Source organism: Arachis stenosperma, chromosome 6 (assembly GCF_014773155.1).
Source record: "Arachis stenosperma cultivar V10309 chromosome 6, arast.V10309.gnm1.PFL2, whole genome shotgun sequence".
NCBI lineage: Eukaryota > Viridiplantae > Streptophyta > Magnoliopsida > Fabales > Fabaceae > Arachis > Arachis stenosperma.
In genome coordinates, this window is record NC_080382.1 from 17,149,316 (window position 1) to 17,176,835 (window position 27,520).

Here is a 27,520-nt window from a genome sequence, read left to right on the forward strand (position 1 = left end):
GGTTGCAACAATCCTGCTGCCAATCTTGTCTCTACTTTTGCTAGCTGACAAGTACCACAAGAGAGGACATATTCTCGTATTTGCTGCTGCATCTTAGGCCAGTAAAATATGGAGCAAATGTGTTCCACTGTTTTAGCAATGCCTGCATGCCCTCCCACAGTATTATCATGGAATTCTTTCATGATGAGACCAATGAGTTATTATTTTTTTCTTTTAATCTTTATGCAAATCTGTCCATTTACCATTTATTTAGTTTTCAAAACTTTAATTTTTAAATCGCATTTTATCAATTTACAAATTTATTTTATTTTATTGTCAAAATTTGTCTAATCAAAGACGCTTTGATACACTTCTAGAAAACAGGTACTCGCACAAAGAAGTAGGTTTCGCTCCCAAACTACTAGATATCGAACCACCATCGATTTGCAAAAAATCGACAAAATACAGACATAAACCACCTTGAGCAGTTAAATCATAAATGCATGCAAAATCCTACAAAAACAACCGAATAAAGAGAAATATCTAACATCACTAGAATTTAATCATCACTATTAAATACTTTTTTCTATACAGAATGAAGAGAATGCCTAAGGTAGTAGGCAGCATACCTTTCAAGTCTGTTCTTTGAAAATAAAATTAGTAGTCTCCAAATCAATCTGTCAATGAAGGAAGCAATTTCTTCCCATTAAATAAATAATGCAAAAAGTAGTTCATCAAAAAAATATTTGGATGTTGATATCTAAAATTATAAATGATATCATTATACATAGAACCAAATTAATCACAAGAGCTTAAGTTGTGCACGGAATCCGTGCCCTTCTCTCTTTCTTTCTCTCTATTCTATTCTTCTCCCTCTCTTAGGTTCTGGGAATCCAAATTCGAAACCCTAGAAGTTCAGCTTCCAGAACCTGACAATTCCCCTAACGGAACCCTAGATTTTCTCAGCATCCTGATCAAATTACTCACCCAATCGAGTTCACATCCTCTAATCCACGCCCCGAATTTCCCATTCCCAGTTCGTCTCCAAACCCTCGATCGGCGTGAGTTTCCGAACAATTCGATAAATTTAGCTACCGTGGCTCTCGCGCATGGGTAAGATTCTCCGAGAAACCGGGAAACCGTCCTCCAGTACTGCTTCGCCGTCATCGTCTTCAGCTCCGGCAACGACGTCGTCTACGTCCGTGACCGAAACAGTTAGGGGGTCTCATCATTTCAAGATCACGGGGTATTCTCTCTCAAAGGGGATTGGGATTGGGAAATACGTGGCCTCGGATACGTTCTCGGTTGGTGGATACGATTGGGCGATCTACTTTTACCCTGATGGAAAGAGCGTTGAGGACAATGCCACCTACGTTTCTCTCTTCATCGCTCTCGCCAGCGACGGCACAGACGTTAGGGCGCTCTTTGAGCTGACCCTTTTGGATCAGAGCGGGAAGGAGAGGCACAAGGTCCATAGCCATTTCGAGAGGACGCTCGAAAGCGGGCCGTACACGTTGAAGTACCGGGGTAGCATGTGGTATGCTAAATTTTATGTAATTTGAGTTCTAGAGCTTGAAGTTTATTGCATCTATTTATTTTGATTGATGCTGTTGTTACCAATTTATGTTATCTGATCATTTGGTATGCGTTTTATATGCGTGTGGAGAAGGTTTAACTGTGTGACTGGCTTTTTGTGTTGATGTTGTGGAAACAGATAATGGAATAATAATTTAAGGAAGAGGAAGAGGTGATTCTCATGTTGTTTTATGAGTAATTTTGTGCCATTTGAAACAATTACTTCGATGATATGCAAATTTGTCACGTGTATGATTATTTGTAGGCATTCATGTTATGGGAGCTCTTGGGGACTAGTTGGTTTTTATTTCATTTCATGTTTCTAAGTTTTCTCTGCTTTTGGGGTTCGAGTCTTATGGAGGAAATAGTGTAACAAGCTTTTATTTCTTTTACTGTCTTATTCCTTTTTAGCTCATAAAATTATGATATAGAAAACACTAAAAGTGAAATAAAAAACAAACAGACCCTTGTCTTCTCTCTGTGTTATGAATTTATTTGTCTCAGTTGTGGTTTATATGCACAAGAAGACCATACACGAGGTGGTTACAGGAGACCTACGTAGACATGATACATGATAGAGCGCAATGACATCGTTTGGTCTATATCGCCAACCCCACTAGGTGGGATAAGGCTTTGTTGTTGTTTTGTTGTTCTGGTTTATTTGCACCCATGCACACGAAACTTTTTGTCCTAAAGCCAGTCCAAAGAGTTTGTTAAATGCTGATTGGTTGTCTGATGCTGTGTGTTTCAGGGGTTACAAACGATTCTTTAAGAGAACGGCTCTAGAAACATCTGACTACCTTAAAGATGATTGCCTATCTGTGAATTGTAGTGTTGGTGTGGTGAGATCACACACAGAAGGCCCTAGAATCTATTCTATAGGAATTCCTCCATCTAACATTGGTGAGCAATTTGGTCAACTACTGGAAAGCGGAAGAGGAACTGATGTGAGTTTTGAAGTGAATGGAGAAATTTTTGCGGCCCATAAATTGGTACTAGCTGCACGATCACCCGTTTTCAGAGCCCAACTTTTTGGTCCTATGAAAGATCAGAATACTGATTGTATAAAAGTTGAAGATATGGAGGCTCCAGTCTTTAAGGCATGAGTAAATGCTGTTTTGCTATTCTTTTTCAATTTGCTTTGTGTTTCTGCATGCTTGGCAAATATGGTTTTGGACATCGGGGTGTTTTCTTTTTGGGGGGGGGGGATGTACATATGCTTTGGGTTAAGGTCTGGGACTCTGGGTTTGTGTATTATTGTAAGCTGTGAAATGTTTTCTGCAGGCATCACTTCATTATATGTACTGGGACACACTACCTGATTTGCATGAGCTAACTGGACTGAACACAAAATGGGCAACCACCTTGATGGCTCAACATCTGCTAGCGGCAGCTGATCGGTATGCCTTAGAGAGGCTTAGGCTGATGTGTGAAGCAAGTCTCTGTGAAGATGTTGCAATAAACACTGTGGCTACGACTTTAGCTTTAGCAGAGCAGCATCATTGTTTTCAGCTGAAAGCAGTCTGTCTTAAGTTTATTGCAACCTCCGAAAACCTCAGAGGTGTGTATTTTCTTCCATGGATTTCTACTGCTCTGCTCACAAATATTAGAATAAATAACTAGATTATTAGGAATTGTAAATCGTTGTTCCGCTATAAAAGTTAAAATTTATCAGAAATATAAAACGTTTGAGTGCAGAGTAATAGTAAGCAAACACCTCATAAAAGGGTTTGCAAGCTTCCTAATGCCGGAAATTATTTTGTTAATTTAATCTGGATTGATTTGAATAGAAATATTGATCCACCTTTATTTCTTAATAAACTAAAGTATTTTCCCCCGTTTGGGACTTTCAGCCGTGATGCAAACTGATGGGTTTGACTACTTGAAGGAAAGTTGCCCTTCTGTACTGACAGAGCTACTGGAGTATGTGGCTAGATTCACTGAGCATTCGGACTTGATGTTCAAGCACAGGAATGATGTACTCCTTGATGGCAGCGACATAAATGGGAGGCGGGTGAAGCAAAGGCTTTATAATAACTAAGTCTGTGTACACTGTACTCAACTCGAATTGCTCTCTGTAGAGTCTTCTTTCACTCTCCCTTTTTTAAAAAGGATAGCGAGATAAGCTTTATAGGATTTAGAGTCAATTTTTAATTCTTAGCTTATTCATGTGTATGAGACGTAAATGTAATGTAATCTGTGATAGTGTTGTACTATCAATGCTCCGTTTGATTGTGTAGTCTTCTGTAATGCCTTCAAGTTCGTTTTCGTTTTCGTTGAAAGAAACGTGTCTGAAAGTAGTGATCACTGATCAGTCAGCGTCTGTTCAGAGTTCATGCATTCTTTTACTGTTGTCATCTTAGAGACGTTAGAAAGGTATCCTCTGACGAAATTCTCCCTATCTTTCCATTTAGCCATGGCGATGATGTTGCCAATACCTCTTTTTTATGCGTTCTTTATTGAAAGCCACCGTATCAACGCGTGCCAAGCATCTTTATAGCAATACCTTTTGTGTTTGTCCGTTATCATGATTGCTATGTTTCTCAACTAATGATTAATGGGATATAAACAAAACTTTTACGCAACAGAGTATTTAAAACAATATATCCCTTATTTGTTTTACTCTATTTGTAATCGATCTTGAAGGTCTCAAGTGCAAATAAACATCAATACAATTGCGTATTCACTCATGGGTCATGGCTCATGTTATTTTGTATGTTTTTTCCCCCTTACGTTATATTTTCATGTTTGTAAAACACTTGAACCAATTTAAAACATTACAAAAGAATGAAAGGGTTAAAATATTTTAAATAATATAGGATTTAATTTCTATACTATGACTATGTGACGTAATTATACTTGGTAGTTAAATAATAAAAATGTAAGTGTTCCGGACGTGAGATTAGGATTACCTCTCATAGTGGTCGAACATGAATTTATAGATCAAAATACAAAGCTGCAGCAAATCTTCTTGTTTTGGGTCGACATCCTGTTTTGGGTCGGCATCTCCACATGGGTGGAGGTGTACCTGCAAAAGACTCCTGATAATAGAATTAATATAGTCTAAGAGATATTAGGATTAGAATTAAAATTAGACGTGATATTTTGGGCTTGTATTAAGCCTTATATTTATAGAGTTTGAAGAGAAGATATGTAAAGATTCGAAAAAACTTGTGCAAAACATATGCGGAATCTTGTGTGGATACGATCATATAATCGGACTGTGACTTTTATGGGCCGACATGCTCGAGTTATGAAATCAGATCTAGTCTAAAAATTGGTAAGTCTCATGAAGCTTATATATTAAATTACGGAAAAGTTCTGCATACAAGTAATTAGGGCTTGTAAGCATTACAAGTCAATTAACCACTAACCCCCCAAAACGCGCTCCTAGTATTACGTCCCTTACATGCCCTATATAACAGATCTCGCGTATATATAACTACCAATTTTAAAAGATTTGTTTCCTTCTTCGTTCTCCTTCTTTCCAAATTTCTTCATTCTTCTTCTCGCGCGTCTTCCCTTACTTTTTCGATCGTTCTTTTCCCCTACTTTCTCACTGGTTTGTTCTTCGTCATTGACATGAGTTGTTCTCTCTGTAACTCCAACTTCGTTTTCTTTTCGATTTTCTGGTTTCTGAAATCAAAGTTTGAATTCGTTTTGAAGATAATGGATGATTCAACCTCAGATTGTCAGCTGAATCAGGACGAAGTGGATTATGAATTTAAATCTAACGAAGTTCCTGAGGTTTGATTTACATACGATTACTCTGAATTTTGTTGCAGTTATTTGTATAGCATTGTGTAGCTGACTAATTCGTGAACATTGACTGTGAAATTAACACGTGAACATAAATCTGTGGATTGAATCTAATGTATTAATTTTGATTAATTATCTGCAATTTATAGCAGACGTTCGGGTGTAGATAAGAATTTTTTGGGTGTATTTTAGGGGGAAGTGTGGGTGTATTTATAGTTTATGGCTTTTTTGTTATTTTAGTTGAGTTGTTGTCGTTCGTGTGTATTATATCAGACATGATTGGGTGTATTTTTAGTTTTTGACATGGTGTATTCTGCAGCCTCTCTCTGCATCAGTGGTACATTCAAATTCCAGCCAATATCAAAGACGTGTTATGAATTATCAGTTCAGGGTACCAGTAGCAACGGATAACTTTTTGGGTGTATAGTTACATAATATAGATGTAAAAGCACTGTTGTTTTTGGTGTATTTTTTTAAAATTTTCTTGTATTTATATTTTACATATATATACATACACACACACACACACATATATATATATATATATATTATGGTTTATGGTTTTAGGGTTTAGGGTTTTAGGATTTAGGATTAGGATTTAGGGTTTAGTGTTTAGGGTTTAGTTTTTAGGGTTTAGAATTTAGAGGTTAGGATTTACGGTTTAGGGTTCAGGGTTTAGTTTTTAGGGTTTAGTGTTTAGGGTTTTAGGGTTTAGGGTTCAGGGTTTTAGGGATAAATCATCAGGGGGATAGAATTTTGGGTGTATATTCAATTTTCTTTGGGTGTAAAAAATGTTAGATCATGGGTGTATATTTGGTTTGATATTTTTCTTCATATTATAGTACCTGTAATTCAGACATTTGGTTTAGGGTTAAGGTTTTTAAGGTTTAGGGTTTAGGGTTTAGGGTTTAGTGTTTAGGATTTAGGGTTTAGGGTTTAGTGTTTAGTGTTTAGTGTTTAGGGTTTAGGGTTTTATGGGTTTAGGGTTTAGGGTTTAGGGTTTAGGAATAAAGCATCAGGGGGATAGAATTTTGGGTGTATACTCAACTTCTTTGGGTGTAAAAAATATCAGGTCATAAGTGTATATTTGGTTTGATGTTTTCCTTCATATTATAGTACCTGTAATTCAGACATTTGGTTTAGGGTTTTAGGGTTTAGGGTTTTGTTTTTAGGGTTTAGTGTTTAGGGTTTAGGGTTAGGGTTTAGGGTTCAGGATTTTAGGGATAAAGCATTAGGGGGATAGAATTTTGGGTGTATATTCAATTTTCTTTGGGTGTAAAAAATATCAGGTCATTGGTATATATTTGGTTTGATATTTTTCTTCATATTATAGTACCTGTAATTCAGACATTTGGTTTAGGATTTAGGGTTTAGGGTTTAGGGTTTAGGGTTTTAGGGTTTAGGTTTTTAGGGTTTAGGGTTTAGTGTTTAGGGTTCAGGGTTTTAGGGATAAAGCATCAGGGGGATAGAATTTTGGGTGTATATTCAACTTTCTTTGGGTGTAAAAAATGTCAGGTCATGAATGTATATTTGGTTTGATGTTTTCCTTCATATGATAGTACCTGTAATTCAGACATTTTGAATACAAAAGAGAGAATTTTACTCAAAATTGATAAATTTTTACAGCATATGTTCAATTTGTTACATTAATCAGTTACATCAATTATATAACAGTTACATTAATCAGTGTCAATATCCTTAGAATCTATCTGACAATATGGACTCAATAACAATGAGGATGGATTGGACAGTCTTATTGCATTACTTCCCCTAATGGCTTCATCTTTGTCTTGATTCATTTCATGGAATAGAATCCGGAAAACATATTCTACTATAAAGTGGTCCACCTTGTCCTACAGTTAAAAAGAATATTCTGTTTAATCAACCATGTTAATTGAGTAAATTAATACAGAGTATGAAAATCAGTTCAAATACACCCAAGCATCAATTGAAATACACCTGAATATGGATCATATAGACCTATATTTTTTAGCGAGTTACCTGATGCGTTGATGCCAAGCGCAGCCCCTATTATTTTTTGGTCTTACTTTAAACGAATCGTAATCCGTTTTCAGTCTGTTTTCCCCTAATTTAAAGGAGTTAGCCAACTCCCTTAATATTTGGTGATGCACCCTTAGTGGCGGGATGTGCATCAGGCCACCAAATCCCAAATCCCTAACAATTGTTTTCTTCTCCTTACTCATGTTTCTGAATTTCTCATTTAACAAATGGGTTGCACACTTAAGGTCTTTGGTTTGCTGTAAACAAAGCAAAATTATAGTCAGATATATTTCTATTATATAAAACTAATTTCATCTAAGACATATATTTGTTCTTACATTTTTTTCAGCTTGGTTTCTGCCTGTCATTTTTTCTGAAATGAAAAATACACCCATAGATATGAGTCAAATACACTCATAGATATCAGTCAGATATCACTCAAACATGCATTAATATACAAGATCAAGCAACATTACAAGGTCAAGTAATATACACCCATGGACAAGCAAATATTAGACCAGTTGCAACTGTTTACTATATTACAGTATATCAGTTCAGAAATATACACCCAACAAATTACTTCATATACACCCACCAAATTACGCAATATACTCCAAAAAATCAGTTACGAGAAGAACTAGAACAACAAGAACAGTAACACCTAGAACAACTAAAAACAGTATAACCTAGAACCAAGAATAACAGTAAAACCTAAAACAAATAGAACATTAAAAACTGTAAAATGAGACCTAGAACAAGAAGAATAGTAAAACTTAAAAGAACGTAAAAGAACAGTAAAACCTAGTTCTTCGATTTCGAAATGTGGAAAATATACAAGATGAGTAAAATAGTAACGTACCTTGAGTAATATATCTTCATTTTTTCTGGAGATTGTTGATGGAGAGTTCTATCTTGTGTTGATGGAGAGTTCTAATCTTCGCGACGAATTTTTCTCTGCAGTTTGCAATGTTGTTCGAAAATGGACGATTTGTGTTTTCTTTGAAGGGCTTGGAGATGTGGAAGAATGCGTCATTAAGGAGCGCTTTTCGCGAAGCGCAACCGTTGAGTGGAGCGCGTGTATTTTACGCTCCATTCAAAGCGAGTAACTACGCGTGTGAATGAAGTCTGGGTTGGAAACTTGTAAAACTTGTAGGGTCTTTTTGCTTGTATGTGTAGCAAACCCGATTAAATTATTCTAAACATTTTTCGTTTCTTTCATTTTTATTAAGTGATCATATAAGTTAAAAATTATTATCTTAAATAAATTATGTTTAGTTATTTTCGTAATAAATTAATTTTGCTCTATTCAATAAAAAAATGCATTCGGGCTTGGGCGGGGCCTCGGGGGGCAATTATGGAATAACAGAAAATCTTCATATATACGTATACGTTTACATCAACTCGAGTGCTTGGTTCCCATTTTCTACTGCACTCTCTTCCTTTGTTCTCAAAATGGTAATGTCTCTTTCGTTCTTTCTTCTTCTTCTTGTTCTCTCTACTTCCGATTTTCTCATCTCTGTGATTCGTTTTTTTTGGCACGACGGGTCCTAAAGTATGTTCCTTTTTCCTTTTTCACCCCGGTTTTTGGGCGGGTGTAGTTGTTCTTCTCGTACTTCAAGGATTTGGTGGGAAGAGAAGTAACGGTGGAGCTCAAGAACGATTTGGCCATAAGGGGCACTCTTCACTCCGTTGACCAGTACCTCAACATCAAGCTCGAGAACACTCGCGTCGTTGACCAAGACAAGTACCCCCATATGGTATGCTTCTTTCTAGGGTTTATTCTTTTTCCGTCCTCAATTTTAGGGTTTATGGGGTTTTGCATTGCAAAAAATTTGAATTCATGATCAATGGACTTCTCGGTATTATAGTCACTGATATTGTGATAATTCCTGTTAATGATTGGAATTTTTTTAACATTTATTTGATTTTTGGCAAACCATATTGAGTATTCTGTCAAATTTGTGTACTGTAATGTTCTGCCAACCGGATTGCTTAATGCTGACCATTGCTTGATGAATTGCTGACTATTGCTTGATGAAGTATTAAAGCAATTAGGTGCTTCTTGTGTATGTGAATAAGATTATTCTTCAATCGAATGTGTATTGGTGTGCCAGAGGTTGGTTAATTTTGAGATATGGATTTGGCTGTAGGTGAGAGTGAATTGCAAAACCCTGTATGAAGGGGGTTTTCTTATTTAAATAGACAGATCATAGAAGTGAAGAATAAGTAGAACTATGGTCATGGTATTGTACTGATTGTAACTTACTGTTTTTGTGGGATTGTTGCTTACTTCCCTTAATGTGACCATAACTCATAGTAAGTTATTATGTTTCTTCAACTGCTAAGCCTAACACTTACCTTAACAAACTAATGATTATAAGGATCATGGTCTTTAATTTTCTTTCTTATGTGATTCAGACAGGGAGGGATGTAAGTTTCTCCTTTCAACTGTTCATGTTGTAGTATTATGGTTCGACTCCTTCTATCTGTTCGTTATATTTGTGTGAAATTTCTATTTGTTTTATTGAGGTTTAGCCACGGTACAGAAGTACAATTGTTGCTGCATGAGTTATGGGTTAGAGGTCATGGGTTAAAATCCTGCAAATAGTTCCTTTGCGTTCTCTGGTAGGACTGTGTATACTCTTTTAAGGGAACATCGGGTGGAATTTTAGGATCCCTTCAGTTCTAATAGAGGGTGAGCCTTGACAGTGGACACACAATAAGGTTGTTGTCTTGTAATAAGAGGTTATTGGTTCAGATCTGGAAACAAGCTTTAGGTTTGAAGAGGTAAGGCTGTGTCCATCTGCCCTTTTTAGACTACACCTAGTAGTAGCCTCATGCACTGAGACACCCTATTGGGTTCCAATTGGAACTTTAATATGAGATTGTATATTGTCTACTTTGTTGATTATTTTGAGAGCCACGTCAAGTTTCAGGGTTGTCTGTTATTTCACCGATTCCCTTCTACATTTTAATGTGTTTCATATGAGTGTGTGTTAGTATGTTTTGATTTTGTTTATATGTTTAGAGTATGTTTGGGAGTTTGCAGATGATGGAAGAAATGTTCATTAATGGAGTAGAAAAGAAAGATGAGGATTGGAGTTAACGATTATAGGGCACTTTATTGTTTGGTAGGAGAAGAGAAGGGAGAGAAGCTTGAATACACTGGGAATCATAAAATTCATTGTTTTGAATTGCTGAGGGGTGGTCTCGCCATCTCGGTTTTCTTTGATGGCAATTTCACTCACTTCCGGAGAAACTTCTGAACATACAATTTTATCAAAGTCTCTTTCCCATTCTAAGCCACTCCATTTTTGTTCTCCTATTATTAGCCTTAGGCCTATAGGAGTTGTACTAGGGTGGAATGAGAACTCGGGGATTTTGCAGGCTGTCAATGCCTGTCTTCCTTATTTCTGTTATGTTAATAATTGAAATGGTAATGTCTTGTAGACTATTGGAATTTGGAAAGATTTGGGAGTTTATGAATTTGCAGTTGAAGGTTTTGCCCCCAATTTTTGTACTCGAATGGCCTGAAATTTTGGCTATTGATGTATGCCATGAACAAAAAAAAAAAAAAAAAAGAAAAAAGAGAGAAGGGATATAATAATGAGTTGATGTGTTGTTATGAGGTTAGATGGTGAGGGAGAAGACAAGATAAATAATAAAGCACGCTTCTGTAATAGAATATGAGTGAGAGATACTCGCTTTAAAATTACTTTGTGAAAGGATTATAGGACATTGTAATGTGTATAAAGGAACTTGGTAGTAGGATATAGTCTCTGGAGTTCGTACAGGTTTCTCTGATTATCACGTGTTTCATTCTGCAATCTGAAGCTATGTTCTTCTCTTGTTAATTATGTTATATTTTATTGTCTCAATTTGGCGTGTATACTGTAACTAGCTTCAGTGTTGATTCTTCATGTTATAATCATCCATGCTTTCATGTATCCATTCTAGCAATTACATAACTATGAATATGATGAGTTTATATATAATGTATATTACTCTTTGATCTCAGCTTTCTGTGAGGAACTGCTTCATCAGAGGTTCAGTGGTCAGATACGTGCAATTACCTCCAGAAGGCGTGGACGTTGAACTATTGCACGATGCCACTAGGAGAGAAGCTCGGGGTGGTTAACCGGTTATTCTTATAGTGTATCTTTCTGTTGTAGTCTGTTTGGATTGAAATGTCATGGATATTTTGGTTTCGGATAAAGAAAGAAACACTTAACAGATGTTGAGGCTTTTTAACTGCATTCCTTTATCCTTCTATTCTCTTGATAGCATTGTCCAATTTTTACTATGACAAAGTGATAACTGAGTTTCTCTTTTCCTTGCCCTTGTTGCCTTGTTTCAAAGTATGATGGATGGTGACTGAACTTCAGTGATAGTTACTGGTTCTTACCTGTAATTATGTGAGGATTGTTAAGATAAAAATTGACCAGACAGGTTGTTAAGGGATTATCTTATGTAAATGTTATGTGAGTACCACCATGTAATTGCAAAATAATTATTTTTGTATTATTATTTTACTATGCTTTGTCAAACCTTTTTCTTAATAATTCGAAGAAATATTTGTGCCCAAGTCTATGACTTTGCAAACTCGTCAAATGTTTACGTTGTTTTATAAATCATCTACTTAAAAGTTGGACCTAAGTGATAACCATATATGAATTCACTGCCATAATTGCAATAACATTATGTCAGAACGAGAGACAAATATCGTATGAGATAGCACATAGCAGAAAATGGAAGATTTATTACTTTACGTGTCGTATGATTAAACAAGATTAGCCTCTAATCTCTAGAATATATCCATCAGAGAAAAATTATTTTCTGAAGAAAAACTTGTTATTCTTACTCAATTACATTCTATTTTCTATATTCGACAAATAAATTAACACGTGCAGAAATAATGAATTTTCGTAAGCTATAAAAACATCTTTTATTGAATTTTATAGATCTTTGGTGGAAAAAAATTTTCACATACGATTAATTGTGTATTGTCACATTAACTATAAAAATAATTAATTTTTTAATTTAGTACTTCAAAAATTATTTAAGCCTATAAATTTAATTAAATGACTATATAAAACTTGTCATTGTATTAAAGTTATATTCTTTTATTTCTTTGAAACCAAACAATAACACACATATTAAGAACTTTTTCCGGGTAAACTTGGAGAGAGAAAAAAAGTTATATAAATTGATTATTCTCCCATAGAATTAATTATAACCATCCATAGAGTACTAATAAACACACAATATTTTATAAATGATTTAGAAATCTCCTTAAAAACATAATAGAAAAAATGTTAGTTAAATATTATAGATAGACATGTTTTAAAAACTGAAAGAAATATGGCATATAAGTCATTGAATAATTTTTATTTATTATCTTTACATAATTTTGTAAATAGTCATCTTAAATTCTAAATAGTACATTAATGAATCAAATAGTTTTAGAACAGTGTTAAAAAATGAACATTATAACAGTGAATTTCAAATAATATTATAATAAATTGCTTAACAAGTCTAATATACAATCTATTTAAAATATTTTTATTAAATTAAAATTTAGATTTTTTTAAAAATAAATTTCGAATTTTCTTAATTTTAAGAATTTAAATGTCTTTTGTTGATTTTCAGTACTTTTAAAAAAAATGTTCTAAATGTAATTTAAAAATATTATTTATATATTTATATATATATATATATATATATATATGATTTAATTTATTTTTAATATATATTTTATATTGGTGAATAATTAAAGAATAATTTTGACGTCCAGGTATAATAGTCGTTCATAATTAAATGCAGGAAGAAAGCCATTTGGCTGAATAAAAGAGGGAAAGGTTTGAAGAAGAGAAATCTGTCACGCAACCGACCCTAACATAATTCATTCTCGTTCCCATGCACAACAAAAACACACACACTCATAAACTAAACGCTCTTCTCACAATCTCACTCACTCTCTCTCCATTGCGCGTTCCGCATTTTAGTTTGTTTTCTTCTTCTTCTCTTCTCTTCTCTCTGTATTTCAATTTCTCGTGGTCTCTTTTCATTTTTCTCGTATGGCGGTTCCCGCGCAAACCAGCGCTACTGATCAACCGAGCCTCTGGGACGCGGTGCTTCGGCACACTGAGCTGGCTCAGCAACGGAACTCCGACCCTAACCTGTGGGCCTCGGAGCTCGCCGCCATGCTCCGATCCTCCACCGTGATCCTTCCTTCCGTGGAGCTCGCCCACCACCTCGTGTCTCATTTCTTCTGTAAGAATCACTGCCCCACCGCGTGGAAGTTTCTAGAAAGAGCCATCTCTCTCAACATCGTCCCTCCCTTGCTCCTCCTCGCTCTTCTCTCCGCCACGTAACTCCTCATTCCTCCTTTTACTGCGATTCTTCTTCTTTCTTCTTTTTTTTTTTTTTTGGTAAGAAATTATTTTCTTCTTGTAGTCTTGGACATTATGGTTTTTATATGTGTGCATTTCTAATTGGGTTTTTTTTTTTTGCCATTTCGTTTATTGTCTATTATCATTATTATTATTATTATTATTATCGGTATTTGTTACTGTAATGTGTATACTTTATGAAATGCTTAGTATATCAGCAGCGCGTATGATTGGATATTTATATGTGTATGTATCTGTGTAACTGTATTTCGTGAATGCAAGTTTGTATGTTGCTCTGCTTCGCACGAAAAAGTTGCTTGGAATCAAATTGGTTGCACTTCATAATTATTGAATAGAAAGAAACCATTTGAGGCAGTAGAAGGTTTGGGGGGGCAGGGGGGTGGTCTTCTGAACTTTCTCATGTATGTATTTTTGTGTCCTTTTGGAGTTATGACCTTGCTGGCGATTGAAGTAGCTTTTCAGTGACATAGATAGCTAATCAGCTGTCTTCTGTATTATATCTGCATCTTTAAGGGAAAGCTTTGCCTAACATCATGTTATCTCTCGGAGTTTCTTATTTTTCTTCCTTGTTAAATTACAACTTCTTTTTCCCATGACTGCAGGGTTGTTCCAAGCAGGCAACTCCATCCAGTAGCTTACAGACTTTATATGGAACTCCTAAAGCGAAATGCTTTTATGCTCGCCTCTCATATCAAATCCCCAAACTATGAAAAGTGAGGTTCAATTCCAAAGGAGTTTTCTGTGAATTAATGTTGTTGGGTTGTCTTTTATAATATGTTAAAAAGTTGAACATTAGGGCCCACAAGGCCTTGCTTCTACGTCTTGCTTTTAGAAGCCTGGTTATGTGTGTTTTAATGTTTCTTTAACATAGTGTGCCTTCAAACCTTCTACCCCATGAATAGGGATAATATTTTCTTGGATGATATATTGCATTGAATGCTAATAGTAATGTTCCATAGTGATTGTGCAGGATTATGACATCAATTGATGAAGTTCTTCTTCTCTCCCAAGTATATAACCGAAAGGATTGTGAGCCTGGAGTTGTTCTAGTTGAGTTTGTCTTCTCAATTGTTTGGCAGTTACTTGAAGCATTACTAGATGATGAAGGATTACTGGATCATGCATCGGAGGATAATCCTAGATGGCTAAGGAGGTCAGATGATATGAATATTGGAAGTCCTGATTGCTTCACTGGAAAAAAAAATGGGCAAAAGGGGGAATTGCAGAAAGAAAATACAGCAATGGCTATTGAGATCGTTGCAGAATTTTTGCAAAACAAAATTACTTCAAGGATCCTTTCCTTAGTTCATCAAAACATGTAAGAACTTAATTATGGTGTACTTTGCATTTATGAGGTGAACAATGCCCATTGGGTGAATCTCAATTAAGTGCTGGAATGCTCGCTGAAGAAAATTATATTTTGTAGGCCATCTCATTGGGGATTTTTCATTCGCCGAATGCATCTGCTTGTATCAAACTCTTCAGTTTTGAGGAGCTCAAAACATATTACTCCGGAGGCCCTTTTGCTTTTAATGGAAAATATCTATAAAGGCATATCTCATCAAAGCAAAACAACATCTAAGGCTAATGTGTTCATGGTTGCTGGTTCTCAGATCTGTTTTGCTGGTCAATCTTTTGGTGATAGTTGTTCTTTGCAATGGCTTCCTATTGATCTTATCCTTGAAGATGCTTTGGGTGGAGCTAATGTCTCAGCACTTAGTGCTATTAAAATTGTTACTGGTATGATCCGTATTATTTTTATCATAGTGGTGAAACAACTCAAATCGATACATGTAAAACCATGATTCTGTTAGTTGCCTACATTTGAATATCAACAAAAGCACCAGTATTAAAATGTATAAATAGTATCAATCAACCTCTAAATAATCTCACGCTAGCCCAAAGCTTTATTTCAAAACCTCGCATAACACAATTTGTAGCACAAATTGACCATTTTTTGCTTGCCCACTTTAACATGAAAAGAAAACCTCTCAATTCTTTGGCGGTCAAGGGTTTGAACCCCCATACAAATGCTCAATCTCATTGTTATATAATATTTAATACTGAACACTTATTTTTAATGGAAGTACTTGGCAGTTTTATTTACTTCAAGCCTTTTTTTACTGGAAATTTATTTTAAGTTTTTATTGCAGGTTTGGTGAAGGTTTTACATGCTGTAAATGGAAGTACTTGGCACAGTGCATTTTTAGGTTTATGGATTGCAGCATTGCGGTTGGTTCAAAGGGTATGTATGGGTTGATACAACAGAAGTGATGGGAAACTGATTATTTTTTTTATTGTGAAATGGCTTCATAAATTTATTCATGTGTATGTGCTGGTGATATAATCATCTTTTTTATTATAAGGGAAGGTTATGCTGGCATGTCATTTACATTTGCTTTGTATGTGTTGGCAGCTGCAGTTCTATATTTAATTGATCAAGTGTTTTTTATTTACAAAGGAAAAAAATGGCTCTGGAAAGTTTTTGCAATTGGAATCTACACCCTTTTCAAATAATGCTACTTATATTTTTCACCTGTTATTTTAGGAGAGGGATTCAACTGAAGGTCCTGTACCTCGCCTTCATACTTGCATGTGTATGTTATTGAGCATTATAACCCTTGTGGTTGCTCATATTATTGATGAAGAGGAAAGTGAATTGATTGAGGAAGCTGAATGTAGCCCTGCCAATCAAAGAAAAGATAAACCAACTTTGGGGAAGTGTCGTGGAGAATTGATTGCCAGCTTACAGCTATTGGGTGATTATGAGTTCTTACTGACTCCACCTCAATCTTTTCTTTCGGAAGCCAATAAAGCTGCTGCCAAGGCTATTATGTTCTTAGCTGGAAACTCCGTTGGCAGTGAGGTCTTAGAGAGTATAAGCGTTAATGACTTACCGACAAAATGCTGTAAGTATTTCTCTCTATGTTGGTTACAAAACTTATACATTTCTTTTTTATTAGAAACTTCATCACAGCCACCTAGCATTAAGCTACGAGATAGGACTCGATAAAATAGTTCAAAGAATATATGGAAAAGAAGGGAAAGAAAAATATGAGAATCTCTATTAAATTATAACTAAGAGTTATTAATAGAAATTCTTGTATATAATTTTATCATAGTTATTCTCTAATGATCATTATTGGATTTCTTCCAAACATGGTTCTTATATTCCCTCTCATTTTCTTCTAGTTTTCTGCACTTTCTTACAACTCACAGAATATTAACATGGTATCCATAACTCTAGAGCTAAAATCCAGTTTTGGCTACAGCTGATTACAGCAACCATTTAGATCACAATATCCATCATTTCATAGATGAAACAATCATTACTCCACCTAAATTTGCTTTTGCATAGCAATAACTCTACCATAGTGTTAGCGAAGAAAGACCAACTTCTTCTCATGATGACTTCAATCAGATTGGTTTGGTGAATTTGGTTATTCCATTAAGAGGCAATGGCATATTCCATAGACCCATGTTCTCGTACACATCACTAGAATAGAACCATGGAGAGAAAGCACTGACATGAACGCTGCAGATCTTATTCTACAAGCTTAAGCCCCTTAAAAGTTCTGAGATGATACTTTATTTAACTGTTCCATTAATTAATTAGTAGCCTTCCCTCCTTTGCATCATCTCGCTTCTTGAACCTCGCTCTCACATCCGTCATATCACCGTATGAATAACTATTTCACAAGTAACTTGACTGGTGATTAGTATAAGCTTTAAAGTTTTTTATTGTTTTTGTTTTCCTTTTCTTAGTTCAATCGACACCCGTAAACTCAAATTTAGGTCATTTGACTGCAAATTTATGAGGTAAACACTCTAAAGAAAGCACAAGGGCCTTGAGTATCTAGCTCAGAATGGCTATCTATCAATGTAGTTTTAAATCAATGCTGGCTCCCTTTGTGGCGGCCTAGTCCAAGTTGCATGACACACAACCACTTCATCCTCTTTTCCTTCGCCTCTCTCTTCTTTCTATGTCATAACTTATGCTAATCCGATGCCTATTCTGGACTATTCCCTTGTCATCATCCCCTCCCTCCTTTCAGTCAGCCATCGTCACAAAATCCTCAGAGCTCTGCCTTTTTAATCTTCTCTTTCTTCCTCTCCACCTGCTTTCCATGCGAACTAGACAAATCTACTATTTTTAATCCTTATGTAGAGCCTATCCCACTCATTTTTTTAAATCAACGATTCAAACATTAGGTTCTCTAAAAAATGATCCCGCTCTTCCTCCCCCCCCCCCCCCCCCCTTCTCTTTCTCTCAATTTATTTAGCTTCTCTAAAAGATGGGATCTATCAAGAGCTAAGGATGCGATCTTATTTTTAGGATTTCCCCCTCCGTATCACCTTCCATTCAAAGTCAATGTATGCATATTTCCAAATCTCTCTCTCTCTCTCTCTCTCTCTCTCTGTAGCGACATGGTTTCATAATTTTATTTTATTTTATTTTATGTTTCCTCACAGCTGGCAACTTATGGCATCTAATCGTTGAGGCTTGCATTGCAAGAAACCTACTTGATACATCAGCTTATTCTTGGCCTGGCTATGTCAATGCATGCAGCAATCAGCAAATTCCTTGTAGCACGTCTAGCCAGGTGGCTGGGTGGTCTTCATTAATGAAGGGATCACAGCTAACTCCTGAATTGGTTGATGTACTAGTTGTAACTCCAGCTTCCAGGTATGCTAGTGAATCATATCATTCCTGGGTTTTGTGCCCCTGCTCCCATCTTAAAAGTTCTGTTACAAGGGAAATATTTAGGGGAATATTGTTAAAAGTTTAGATTATTGTTCTTGTTCAGATAGTCTCCCCCCCCCCCCCCCCCCCCTTTTTTTCTCTTTTCCTCTTTCCACCATGACAAAGCAGCAGTGGTGTATCCTTGTAGTAAACTAATGGTTACTTATTGCCTTTAATTTTCTTGCCATTCTTTTTTTTTTTTTGTGGTCTAATATCTGGCTGCACTTCCTGATCCAAGTTGTCTGTCCCACCTTAAATTGTTTGTCAGGAACTTTTGGATACTCCTTTATACATTTCATAGTATCTTTCTTTTTCCTTGTTTTCTTCCATTCATGCTACTGACCTAGACCTTGTTCACACTTTAGTAGTTTAGTATTATGATAGTTTCAGCATTTCTATTTGTAACTTTATTCTCTAATGCACTTTAATGGGTTAGGATGCAAGAACTGACTGACTTTCTTATAATCCTAATATGCAAGGATTTCTAAAAGGTTGTTATTGCAAAATTAAATGTTGTTTTCTTGAAAGAATATCTTCTCTGAAGCTACCCCTTTTGCATTTCATTATTTATTTTTGTCTGAGCTCTGAACATTTTTAATTCCTTGTCGAACGTCCCTTTTTATCTCTAGATATTGTCCAGACAAAATATCCCCACCCCTCTTTACTGTGATGAGTTTTTGGAACATCTTGTGTGAGCCAGAACCACATGGCATTGCACTTTTTTTTAACACATGGTATACAACTAATATGGGGAGAAGAATGTATTCTAGTAATATGGAACGATCGTTACAGATATGGATACTTTGTTGAGTTGTTGTGTTTGCATATTAGACAAAACACTTGTCCTGTCCGACACATGTGCCTTTCGTGTTCACCTAGACTTCAATTTTTTAGATAAATACAAAATTCAAACAAGAGTAGTATTCAGAATTTTAGATAGAGTTAAAATTTTCATAAAATCTCATTCTCAGCCGATACTTCTAGAAAAGAACTTAGAAATAGCATGTATTGACTACTGACACAAGAAATTATCTAGAATGGTTTATATATTCTAAACAGGGCATAGAAAGCATTGAAAATTGGTTGTTTGTCATTTACATCAATGGAAATATCTATTATTTTAATGAATCTCTCTCTCTCTAAGGAGTAACAATTGTGTTGCCTAGTATCAATACTACAAACACACCTATCTTTTTTTTAAGCCAAGAATGTTAGATGCTTCTTTTGTAAATTTACCAATTACCAGAGGTAACACAACTGAATTTTTAAGCTCATGGATTTGATGGAAGCTTAGCAGAGATTGAGAAAATATATGAAATTGCAACCAATGGTTCAGACAAAGAGAAGATATCTGCTGCCACTATCCTCTGTGGGGCATCTTTAGTACGAGGATGGAATGTACAGGTAGAGCTAAATTATTCCAGTTAGTTCTTTGATTCTACCATAGAAATTAGTAGTTTTCTCTTTCCTAGTTGTTTAGTTTGTTGTGTCTGTTGATCCTTCTTTTTATTTTAGTTTTTTACTATGATTATCTTTATTGCAGGAGCACACCATTCTTTTTATGACAAGTTTGCTCTCACCTCTGGTTCCTCCAACTGAAAGCCATTTGATCAGCCAAGCTCAATTTCTCAATGTTCTTCTTATTGGAATTTCATCACTAGATTGTGTTCATATTTTCTCTCTTCATGGTTTGGTATGTTAATTTCTAACAATTGTATTCTGGCTTAGACATGTAATTATAACTACTCTTTTTTATAGTACAAGTATATATATGGCATTTGTTTTTCCTATCTGAGAAGTTTCAATCATCAAATCAGTTATATATACAAGCAGATGCTGATATATACTGTGCTTGCTGATGCTTGCTGATATTTCTATTTACTCAGGTTCCATTACTTGCAGCAGGGTTAATGCGAATATGTGAGGTTTTTGGATCATGTGTTCCTGATGTCTCACAAACTCTTTCAACTGGAGAAGAACTCTCTTTTCATGAGGTGTTCTCAAATGCATTCACTCTTTTGCTGAGGTTCTGGCGGTTTGATGTTCCATCCATTGAACATGTGCGGAGGGATTCTGCTACTCCACCACTTGGGTCACTATTTTGTCCTGATTCCCTTTTATTGGTTCGAAACTTTCTATTGGCATCTTTTGGAAGATCAGCAAAGGATCAAATAACGCGGAAAAGATTTTCAAAATATATAACCTTTCCTACTGAACCAGTATTTTTGGATTCCTTTCCAAAATTCAACTTCTGGTATCAGCAACATCAGGAATGCATTGTTTCAATCCCGTCTGGTCTTGTCCCTGGAGGGCCTGTGCATCAGATTGTTGATGTTCTACTATGCACGTTATTTAGGAAGATAAATAGTTGTGATGAACCTTTGGCATGTAGCAATTCAGGAAGCAGCGGTTCACCTGGGTCTGCACTGAATGAAGCTATCATGAAACTAAAGGTACCTGCGTGGGATATACTTGAGGCCATTCCGTTTGTGCTGGATGCTGCTTTGACGGCTTGTGCTCATGGAAGACTTTCTACACGTCAACTAGCTACAGGTTTGCCTAGTCTTTTATATACCTTAGTAAGCTTTAACATTTATTAGGTAAATACTGAGTAGAATTCAAATAGTCAAAAGTTGTTCCTATAACACCTCATGCTGCTTTAGGAACCAGTACATGCTGCATCTAAAAGGTGCCCTAGAATAATTTTTCAATTACTTATATCTTGATAATGAATTCCTATGTTTTGAACTTAATGCTGCATTGGTAATCCTGAGTATTAGAATTTTCTTCTTATGTTGTTTACTGTGTAATTTATTTCAATGTGCTTCTTATCCCAGGCCTCAAAGATCTGGCTGATTTTCTGCCAGCATCTTTGGTTACAATTGCAAGCTATTTATCAGCTGAAGTTAGACGCGGAATATGGAAGCCAGGTTTTATGAATGGAACTGATTGGCCTAGCCCTGCTGCAAATTTATCCCTTGTTGAGCAGCAGATAAAGAAAATTTTAGCCACCACAGGTGTTGATGTTCCAAGCCTTGCTGTAGGTAATTCATCTTATTGTTTACTCAATTCACGCCCACAGCAAAATTTTTATTTTTGACATTATCCTTGACACTTTCTTTACATACAATGTTGATATTTTAGGATACGATAGGGTTGGCCTTAACATTAGTCATTAACATTAGTCATTGTTAGTTAAGATTAGTATGGGGTAAAACTAAGAGTTAAAATTTAATGGATTAAATTCCTTTGTAATACTCATACACCTATATACTTGAAGTCCAAAGTTTCTTTCATGAGTCCAAAACCCATTTATAACCTTAACAGCTTAAGTTATTTGTAGGAGAGTTTGTAATTGACACTGTTGTTATAAAAATCAGTAGACAGTAGCCTTTAGAAGAGTTTGTCTTTGACATTATTCGTGAATGACTTGAATCAAGCAGCTATTATGAACATACAAAAGAGGTAGCTGTGTGAACCATATATGTTTTTGTCATCCCAGTATTTATTTTTGTGGTGGACTTGTTTGTTTCTTAATCTTATTAAATGTGGAGCTCAAAGTTTCATTTAGTCATTATGTTGTTTATTTTCGATTCCTTGCAAGCAGATGGGGACTTTCAAGCTACATTGCCTTTGCCTTTGGCAGCTTTTGTAAGCCTCACATTAACATATAAACTTGACAAAGACACTGGGCGGTTCCTTAGCCTGATTGGCCCAGTTATGATTGCTCTTGCTTCTAGTTGCCCCTGGCCGTGCATGCCCATTGTAGCTTCTTTGTGGGTCCAGAAAGTGAAGCGTTGGAGTGATTACCTTGTGCTCTCTGCTTCCAGAACAGTCTTCCACTGCAACAAGGATGCTGTAGTTCAACTACTAAGAAGTTGCTTCAAATCCACACTTGGGCTTGGCTCTGCCTGTTTACATAATAATGGTGGTGTTGGTGCTCTCCTTGGTCATGGTTATGGCGTTGGTGTCAATTCCAAAACATCTGACGGGGTCTCTCCGATTGCTCCAGGAACTATTTGCTTGAAAGTGTACCAGTATATTGGAGATACCAGGTACTTGTCTGAAGAAATTGTCTCTATTCTAATGCAAACAGTGAGAGATATAGTAAGTAATCAGTTACTCAAGGGGGATGGTAAGAAGCAGAAGAAAATCAAGTATGGAACGACACATGGACAGGTTTCTCTTGCTAGATCCAAGGCACGGGTCAAGCATGCTGCTCTACTGGCAGCTTCATTGGTTTGGATATCGGGTGGAATAAAGTTGGTTCAATATTTCATAAAAGAGACTATTCCTAAATGGTTCTTTTCTTCTAGTATGTTGGAGCTGGATGGTGAAGAATCCAGTGCCTTGGTTGCTATGCTTAGAGGTTATGCATTAGCACTTTTTGTCATGCTCAGTGGGGCATTTGCCTGGGGTATTGACCATTCACTTCTATCAAGACAAAGAGGAAAGGTTATGGGGCTGCATTTTGAATTCATTGCAAATGTCCTTCAGAAGAATATACCACTGCGTTGTCAGGATGCTACTTGGCGAGCCTATGTGTCAGGATTTCTGAGCCTGATTGTGAGTTGCACTCCATTGTGGGTCAGCGAAATCAATGTCGATATATTGAAGAGACTAAGCAAGGGATTAATACAGATGAATGAGCATGAGTTGGCTCTTAGGCTTTTGGAGAAAGGAGGGATTGGCGCCATGGGTGCAGCAGCTGAAATGATTGTTGCATTTCAACATAGATTTTAAATCTCTTCAGAGCTGTGTTGTACTGTGGCATAGATATTCATGGATTTGTTAACAAATTTGGATGTTAGTGTTACTTAGGTTACTGTCCTTGCATGCTTTTAGTCAGTAGAATTTGAGACTTGTCTTCTTGTAGGTATTAAGTAAAAAAGATGAACCAGGTGGGTAGATCATTAGATCCTCTCGAATAGAAAATATAAAAAGTACTATTTTTAATTTTTTAAAATTGTTATTTGAAAAAAAAAAATATTCTTGTTTAAAATAAAAAGAATAAAATTATTTTATTTTTTTACAGAAATTATAACCAAATAGCTTTATAATTATATAATGGAAAAAGTACTTGTTAAAAAATAATCAACATAAGAAAGACTAAATCTAAAAAAAAAAAGTATTAAATCAAAATAAAAATTCAAATAAAATTTGGTTTTGCTAAAATAAAATAAAATTCATATCAATATCTCATATGTTGTAGAATGTTAGATGAAGCCCCCAACCTGTTTGCATGCAAAATGGTATTTCAGAATTCACATTATCAGATTTGATGGTCTTATTCTTGACATTCCTTCGAATATTGTAATTTTTCTACTCTAAGATGCATAGTGTTTTTGCTTTTGACTTGGGCCATAAATTTTATACGACGGTTAAACTAATTTTTCAGTCATCTGCTGCTATTAGAAACTTATATGGTTGCACCCCATGTTTTTCTATCTTCTTGATCCGAGTAGGCGAGTACTCTCTTATTCATCAATACAATATTCTTTATCTCGGTCAAAAATTTAACTCGATGAAATTTCATCAGTGAACGAAATTACATTCAAAAGAGACTCTATCATAATCACGTCGAATGTTTGCATTCAGGTAGACAGAAACACATTCAGCGGCCATTTGCAACGAAATTTGAATGAGAATGGAAGAGTAAATTTTTTTTTCTTTTTTTCTTTTGAACTTGAATGAAAGAGTGATTCAAGTCACCAATTTATAAAATTTTCTCGTGCTTGGCCATCAATGATACACAGTATATCTCTTAACGATGGTCCTAAATTATCTACATCACTCAGTGAAGAAATACCTAACAAAATGTAATTTGGTAAATTTTTCATATTTTACACATTTGAAAACAATACCACCACCACCATAAGATAATTATAGTTTTTGGGGGACAATTTCCTGAAAACATTCACTATTTTACACGGGTTTCCAGCAAGCATATCCTATTACATATTCCTCACCAAACATCATAACATATATATCTCAAATCATTATTCTATAAATCTATAATTGAAACCCCATTTTTCATGTAATATATAATGGAAAGGATTAAGGGATGTATTGGGCTGATGAGTGCACTTTAGCTTCTCTTATTGCTTGTCTCAAATAAAGTGCAGCTGTGAGACCTCACTAGGTAAGTAAACAATCCTGCTGTCTGCTCAGGGACAAGTTCACCATTGGTCAAGAAAAAACCAGGAAACGGAAGAGACGTATCGACTAAACGGTACCACGACATCCCTTCCGGGGGCACGGGCAGAACTAAGGTTTCTGAATTATCAGCTGCATTGAAAGCAAGAAATAAGTCCCCTGATATGTCAGTAGGTAAAGGGTTTTCTGGGAGCTCTGTTTTTTCTGCCTTCAAAAGCATGGCAAGGAACTTGCAGGTTGGGTCTTCCCATTGTGGTGGATCCTGGTTGCTTCCGTACCATTCTATGTTTTCTTCCTTTAAAAAGCTGCTACTTTGAAAAAGATCACTCCGCCTCTTTCTCAGTGAACTTAAAAAGGAAACAAATTGTGTTGTTTGTTTGCTAAAACCTGTTTGCAAGGCACTCCAATTGAAAGGTTTAAAGTCACTGTATGCAGGAGAACCATCAAAAGACTGACCACACTCATCTCCCATGTTCAGAACAGGTACTCCTAAGGACACAAACAAGATGAAGAGGAAATTACGGATTTGTTTGAGTCGTCTTTCAAGCACAACGTAGTTGTTAGTAGGTCCTTCTTCTCCACAATTCCAACTCAACTCTGCACCTAGTTCACCACTACTAAAGCTGACCAAGTCCAAAAGAGAAAGTCCAAAATTCCTGGCAACGTAATTGAAAGCAAATGCCGGGCCTCGTCCATCAGAAAACATGTCTCCACTCCCACAAAGTCTTGTTGCGAGGTCACTGATAAGACTTTTACCCCTCAAGAAGTTTCTCACATCATGACAAAATTTTGTATTTATTTCAGCCCATCTCATCCAATGGGGAAAGTGGGTTCCCTTTGCTACCATACCATGGGGATCCCAGGAATCTGCAATGATTTTAGTCTTCCAGAGTACTGGATCAAAAGCGATTGCTTCAACCAATGGAGGTCGAGACAAGTATTCTCCATGAGAACCCCTCAACAGATTAGAAGCATTTATGAAAGAGAAGCCATCAATGTGAAACTCAGTCACCCAATGACGAAGGCTATCCAGAATCAAACTTTGCACTACAGGATAGTTACATTTCAAAGCACCCTGTGTATCCGGATCATCGACTCCATTTAGAAAATAGTACGATAAGTCATCAATTCCTTGCAGAGCACCAGCCCCAGCCGTATGGGCAAACACAACTTCCATAAGAACTTCTATACCATTGGCATGCATAGTTTTAACCATCTCCTTCATAGAATTGATAGTGGACACAGGACCACCAGATGGCCCATATATGTGCATTAAAGAGAAAAAGTGACAAGGAAAATATGGTCCTTTATTCTCATCAAATGTGAGAACTGGCTCCAGCAAAATGGCATTCACACCCAGATCTTTGAGATACTTCACCTTGTTAGCCAAACCAGAAAAGGTCCCGGCTAAATTACTAGGAAGTTGACTGGACACGTGCTGCGTAAAGCATTTGACATTCAACCTATAGACCACTAGCTTTTCCATGGACAAATTCGGACGGTAATCATCGCCCCAGTCGAAAGCAGGCTCCTTCCCCAACCGTCCAAGATTCCTCACTAATCCATGACCATCAGGAAAAAAATTCCCAATGATCTTAGCATAAGGGTCCAAAAGAACACGCATGGCATCATCACCATCCTTGTCTCTCCCCACAAGATCCCCCCTGCAGCGATAACCATAGCTCACAAAAGTCGAGGCACTCTCAAATGCGACATGCCAAACATCACCTGATCGATTGACATAAGGATCCAGATCAAGCTCCAAGGCAGGTTGCTCCACACCAGTGTCATCATACAAACACAAAACAACACCCTCTGCATGCCTTGAGAAAAGGGCAAAGTTCATAGAACCATCAGGACTAAAAGACAGACCTAGAGGAGCTGGGTATCCCGGAAGAGAACCGACAGGAACACAAAAATTTGTTCTCCTATGGCTTCTGATCTCCACTCCACTCGTCTCATCATCACCTAACAGAGACTTAAAATAAAATGACAAGTACAATGGAACTTGCTTAGCATCAAAATCCAACTCAACCACAAACTTCTCAGCAGAATTCTGCTTAAACTGGCTTCGATTCATCCCCGTCCCAGCATCCCCACCCGAATTCTTCGAATCCAACTCCACAAAACACGACGAATCGTCTCTATACACACCCCAACACAACACAAGCCTCTTTTCACCTTGGCCACTAACCCTTAAATCCAACGAAGAAACCTCAATCAAAACAGAATACCTAAGGTCGTTATTACTCTTTGTGACATAAACTCTAACCAAACCGCCACCAATCTCTGTCCTGAACAAATAGCTCAACGCCCTCTTCAGATCCTCAGATTCGGAAGCTACGGCATTCAGTTTATGCTCAACGGATAACCTTGACGTGGCGCCCAATTTTGAGGTGAAATTATGTGAAAAGGGTTGAATGGGGTTTTGCAACCCTCGAATAACGAATTGGTCCTTTGTCTGGTTAAAGGATTTGTGAAAGAATGAAACTTTGGTTCGGTATTTATATGGGTTGCAAGGAATCAGTGTGAATGAATGCACCAGATTCGCCATAGAAGCAGTTCCTGGAGCTATGTGTTTGCAGTTGCAGTTAACAGTGTAGAGTGAGTGAGTGAGTGAGTGAGCGAGCGAATAAAATAACTATATATATTGATTGAGTAAGAGATTGAAACTTACATTTTATGAGAGAATGATTGAAATGATTGAAGAGAGAGCAAAGAATAAATAATGGAGAAGATGAGAAAGGGATGGTATGTGTGTGGTTTTGTTAACACAATGCTTTTTCATTCTCTTCTCCACTCTGCCGCGCTCATTACCGTCGCCTTTGGCTACAATCGGATCAGGATTTTTTTTATTTTATTTTATTTTTATAAAGCTTTTTTTCTTAAATAA

The 27,520-nt window shown here is 36.3% G+C and overlaps 3 protein-coding genes and 1 pseudogene across 3 annotated transcripts; 3 read left to right on the forward strand and 1 right to left on the reverse strand.

The window, feature by feature from the left end:
- Positions 1–768: 768 nt before the first annotated feature.
- On the forward strand, positions 769–3,955 carry LOC130933283 (BTB/POZ and MATH domain-containing protein 2-like). Its single transcript, XM_057862858.1, has 4 exons — positions 769–1,516; positions 2,306–2,654; positions 2,839–3,115; positions 3,408–3,955. The coding sequence occupies exons 1-4, from the start codon at positions 1,089–1,091 to the stop codon at positions 3,593–3,595; spliced, it is 1,242 nt and encodes a 413-aa protein (XP_057718841.1). The 5' UTR covers positions 769–1,088; the 3' UTR covers positions 3,596–3,955.
- Positions 3,956–8,720: 4,765 nt separating this feature from the next.
- On the forward strand, positions 8,721–11,565 carry LOC130933284 (sm-like protein LSM2). The gene is made up of 3 exons (XM_057862859.1): positions 8,721–8,769; positions 8,913–9,071; positions 11,333–11,565. The coding sequence occupies exons 1-3, from the start codon at positions 8,767–8,769 to the stop codon at positions 11,450–11,452; spliced, it is 282 nt and encodes a 93-aa protein (XP_057718842.1). The 5' UTR covers positions 8,721–8,766; the 3' UTR covers positions 11,453–11,565.
- A 1,826-nt stretch (positions 11,566–13,391) lies between these two features.
- LOC130933770 (mediator of RNA polymerase II transcription subunit 33A-like) lies at positions 13,392–23,214 on the forward strand (annotated as a pseudogene).
- A 990-nt stretch (positions 23,215–24,204) lies between these two features.
- On the reverse strand, positions 24,205–27,484 carry LOC130935901 (isoamylase 2, chloroplastic). The gene is made up of 2 exons (XM_057865815.1): positions 27,305–27,484; positions 24,205–27,198 (listed from the first exon to the last, which is right to left on the reverse strand). Exon 2 carries the CDS (start codon positions 27,179–27,181, stop codon positions 24,560–24,562), a length of 2,622 nt encoding a protein of 873 aa, XP_057721798.1. The 5' UTR covers positions 27,182–27,198; positions 27,305–27,484; the 3' UTR covers positions 24,205–24,559.
- Between the last annotated feature and the right edge of the window lie 36 nt (positions 27,485–27,520).

Coding starts and splice junctions, on each gene's coding strand:
- LOC130935901 (XM_057865815.1), bottom strand. CDS start 27,181: ATGGCGAATCTGGTGCATTCATTCACACTGATTCCTTGCAACCCATAT.
- LOC130933283 (XM_057862858.1), top strand. CDS start 1,089: ATGGGTAAGATTCTCCGAGAAACCGGGAAACCGTCCTCCAGTACTGCT. Junction 2,655..2,838: donor TGGAGGCTCCAGTCTTTAAG/GCATGAGTAAAT, acceptor TGTTTTCTGCAG/GCATCACTTCATTATATGTA. Junction 3,116..3,407: donor AACCTCCGAAAACCTCAGAG/GTGTGTATTTTC, acceptor TGGGACTTTCAG/CCGTGATGCAAACTGATGGG.
- LOC130933284 (XM_057862859.1), top strand. Junction 9,072..11,332: donor AAGACAAGTACCCCCATATG/GTATGCTTCTTT, acceptor CTTTGATCTCAG/CTTTCTGTGAGGAACTGCTT.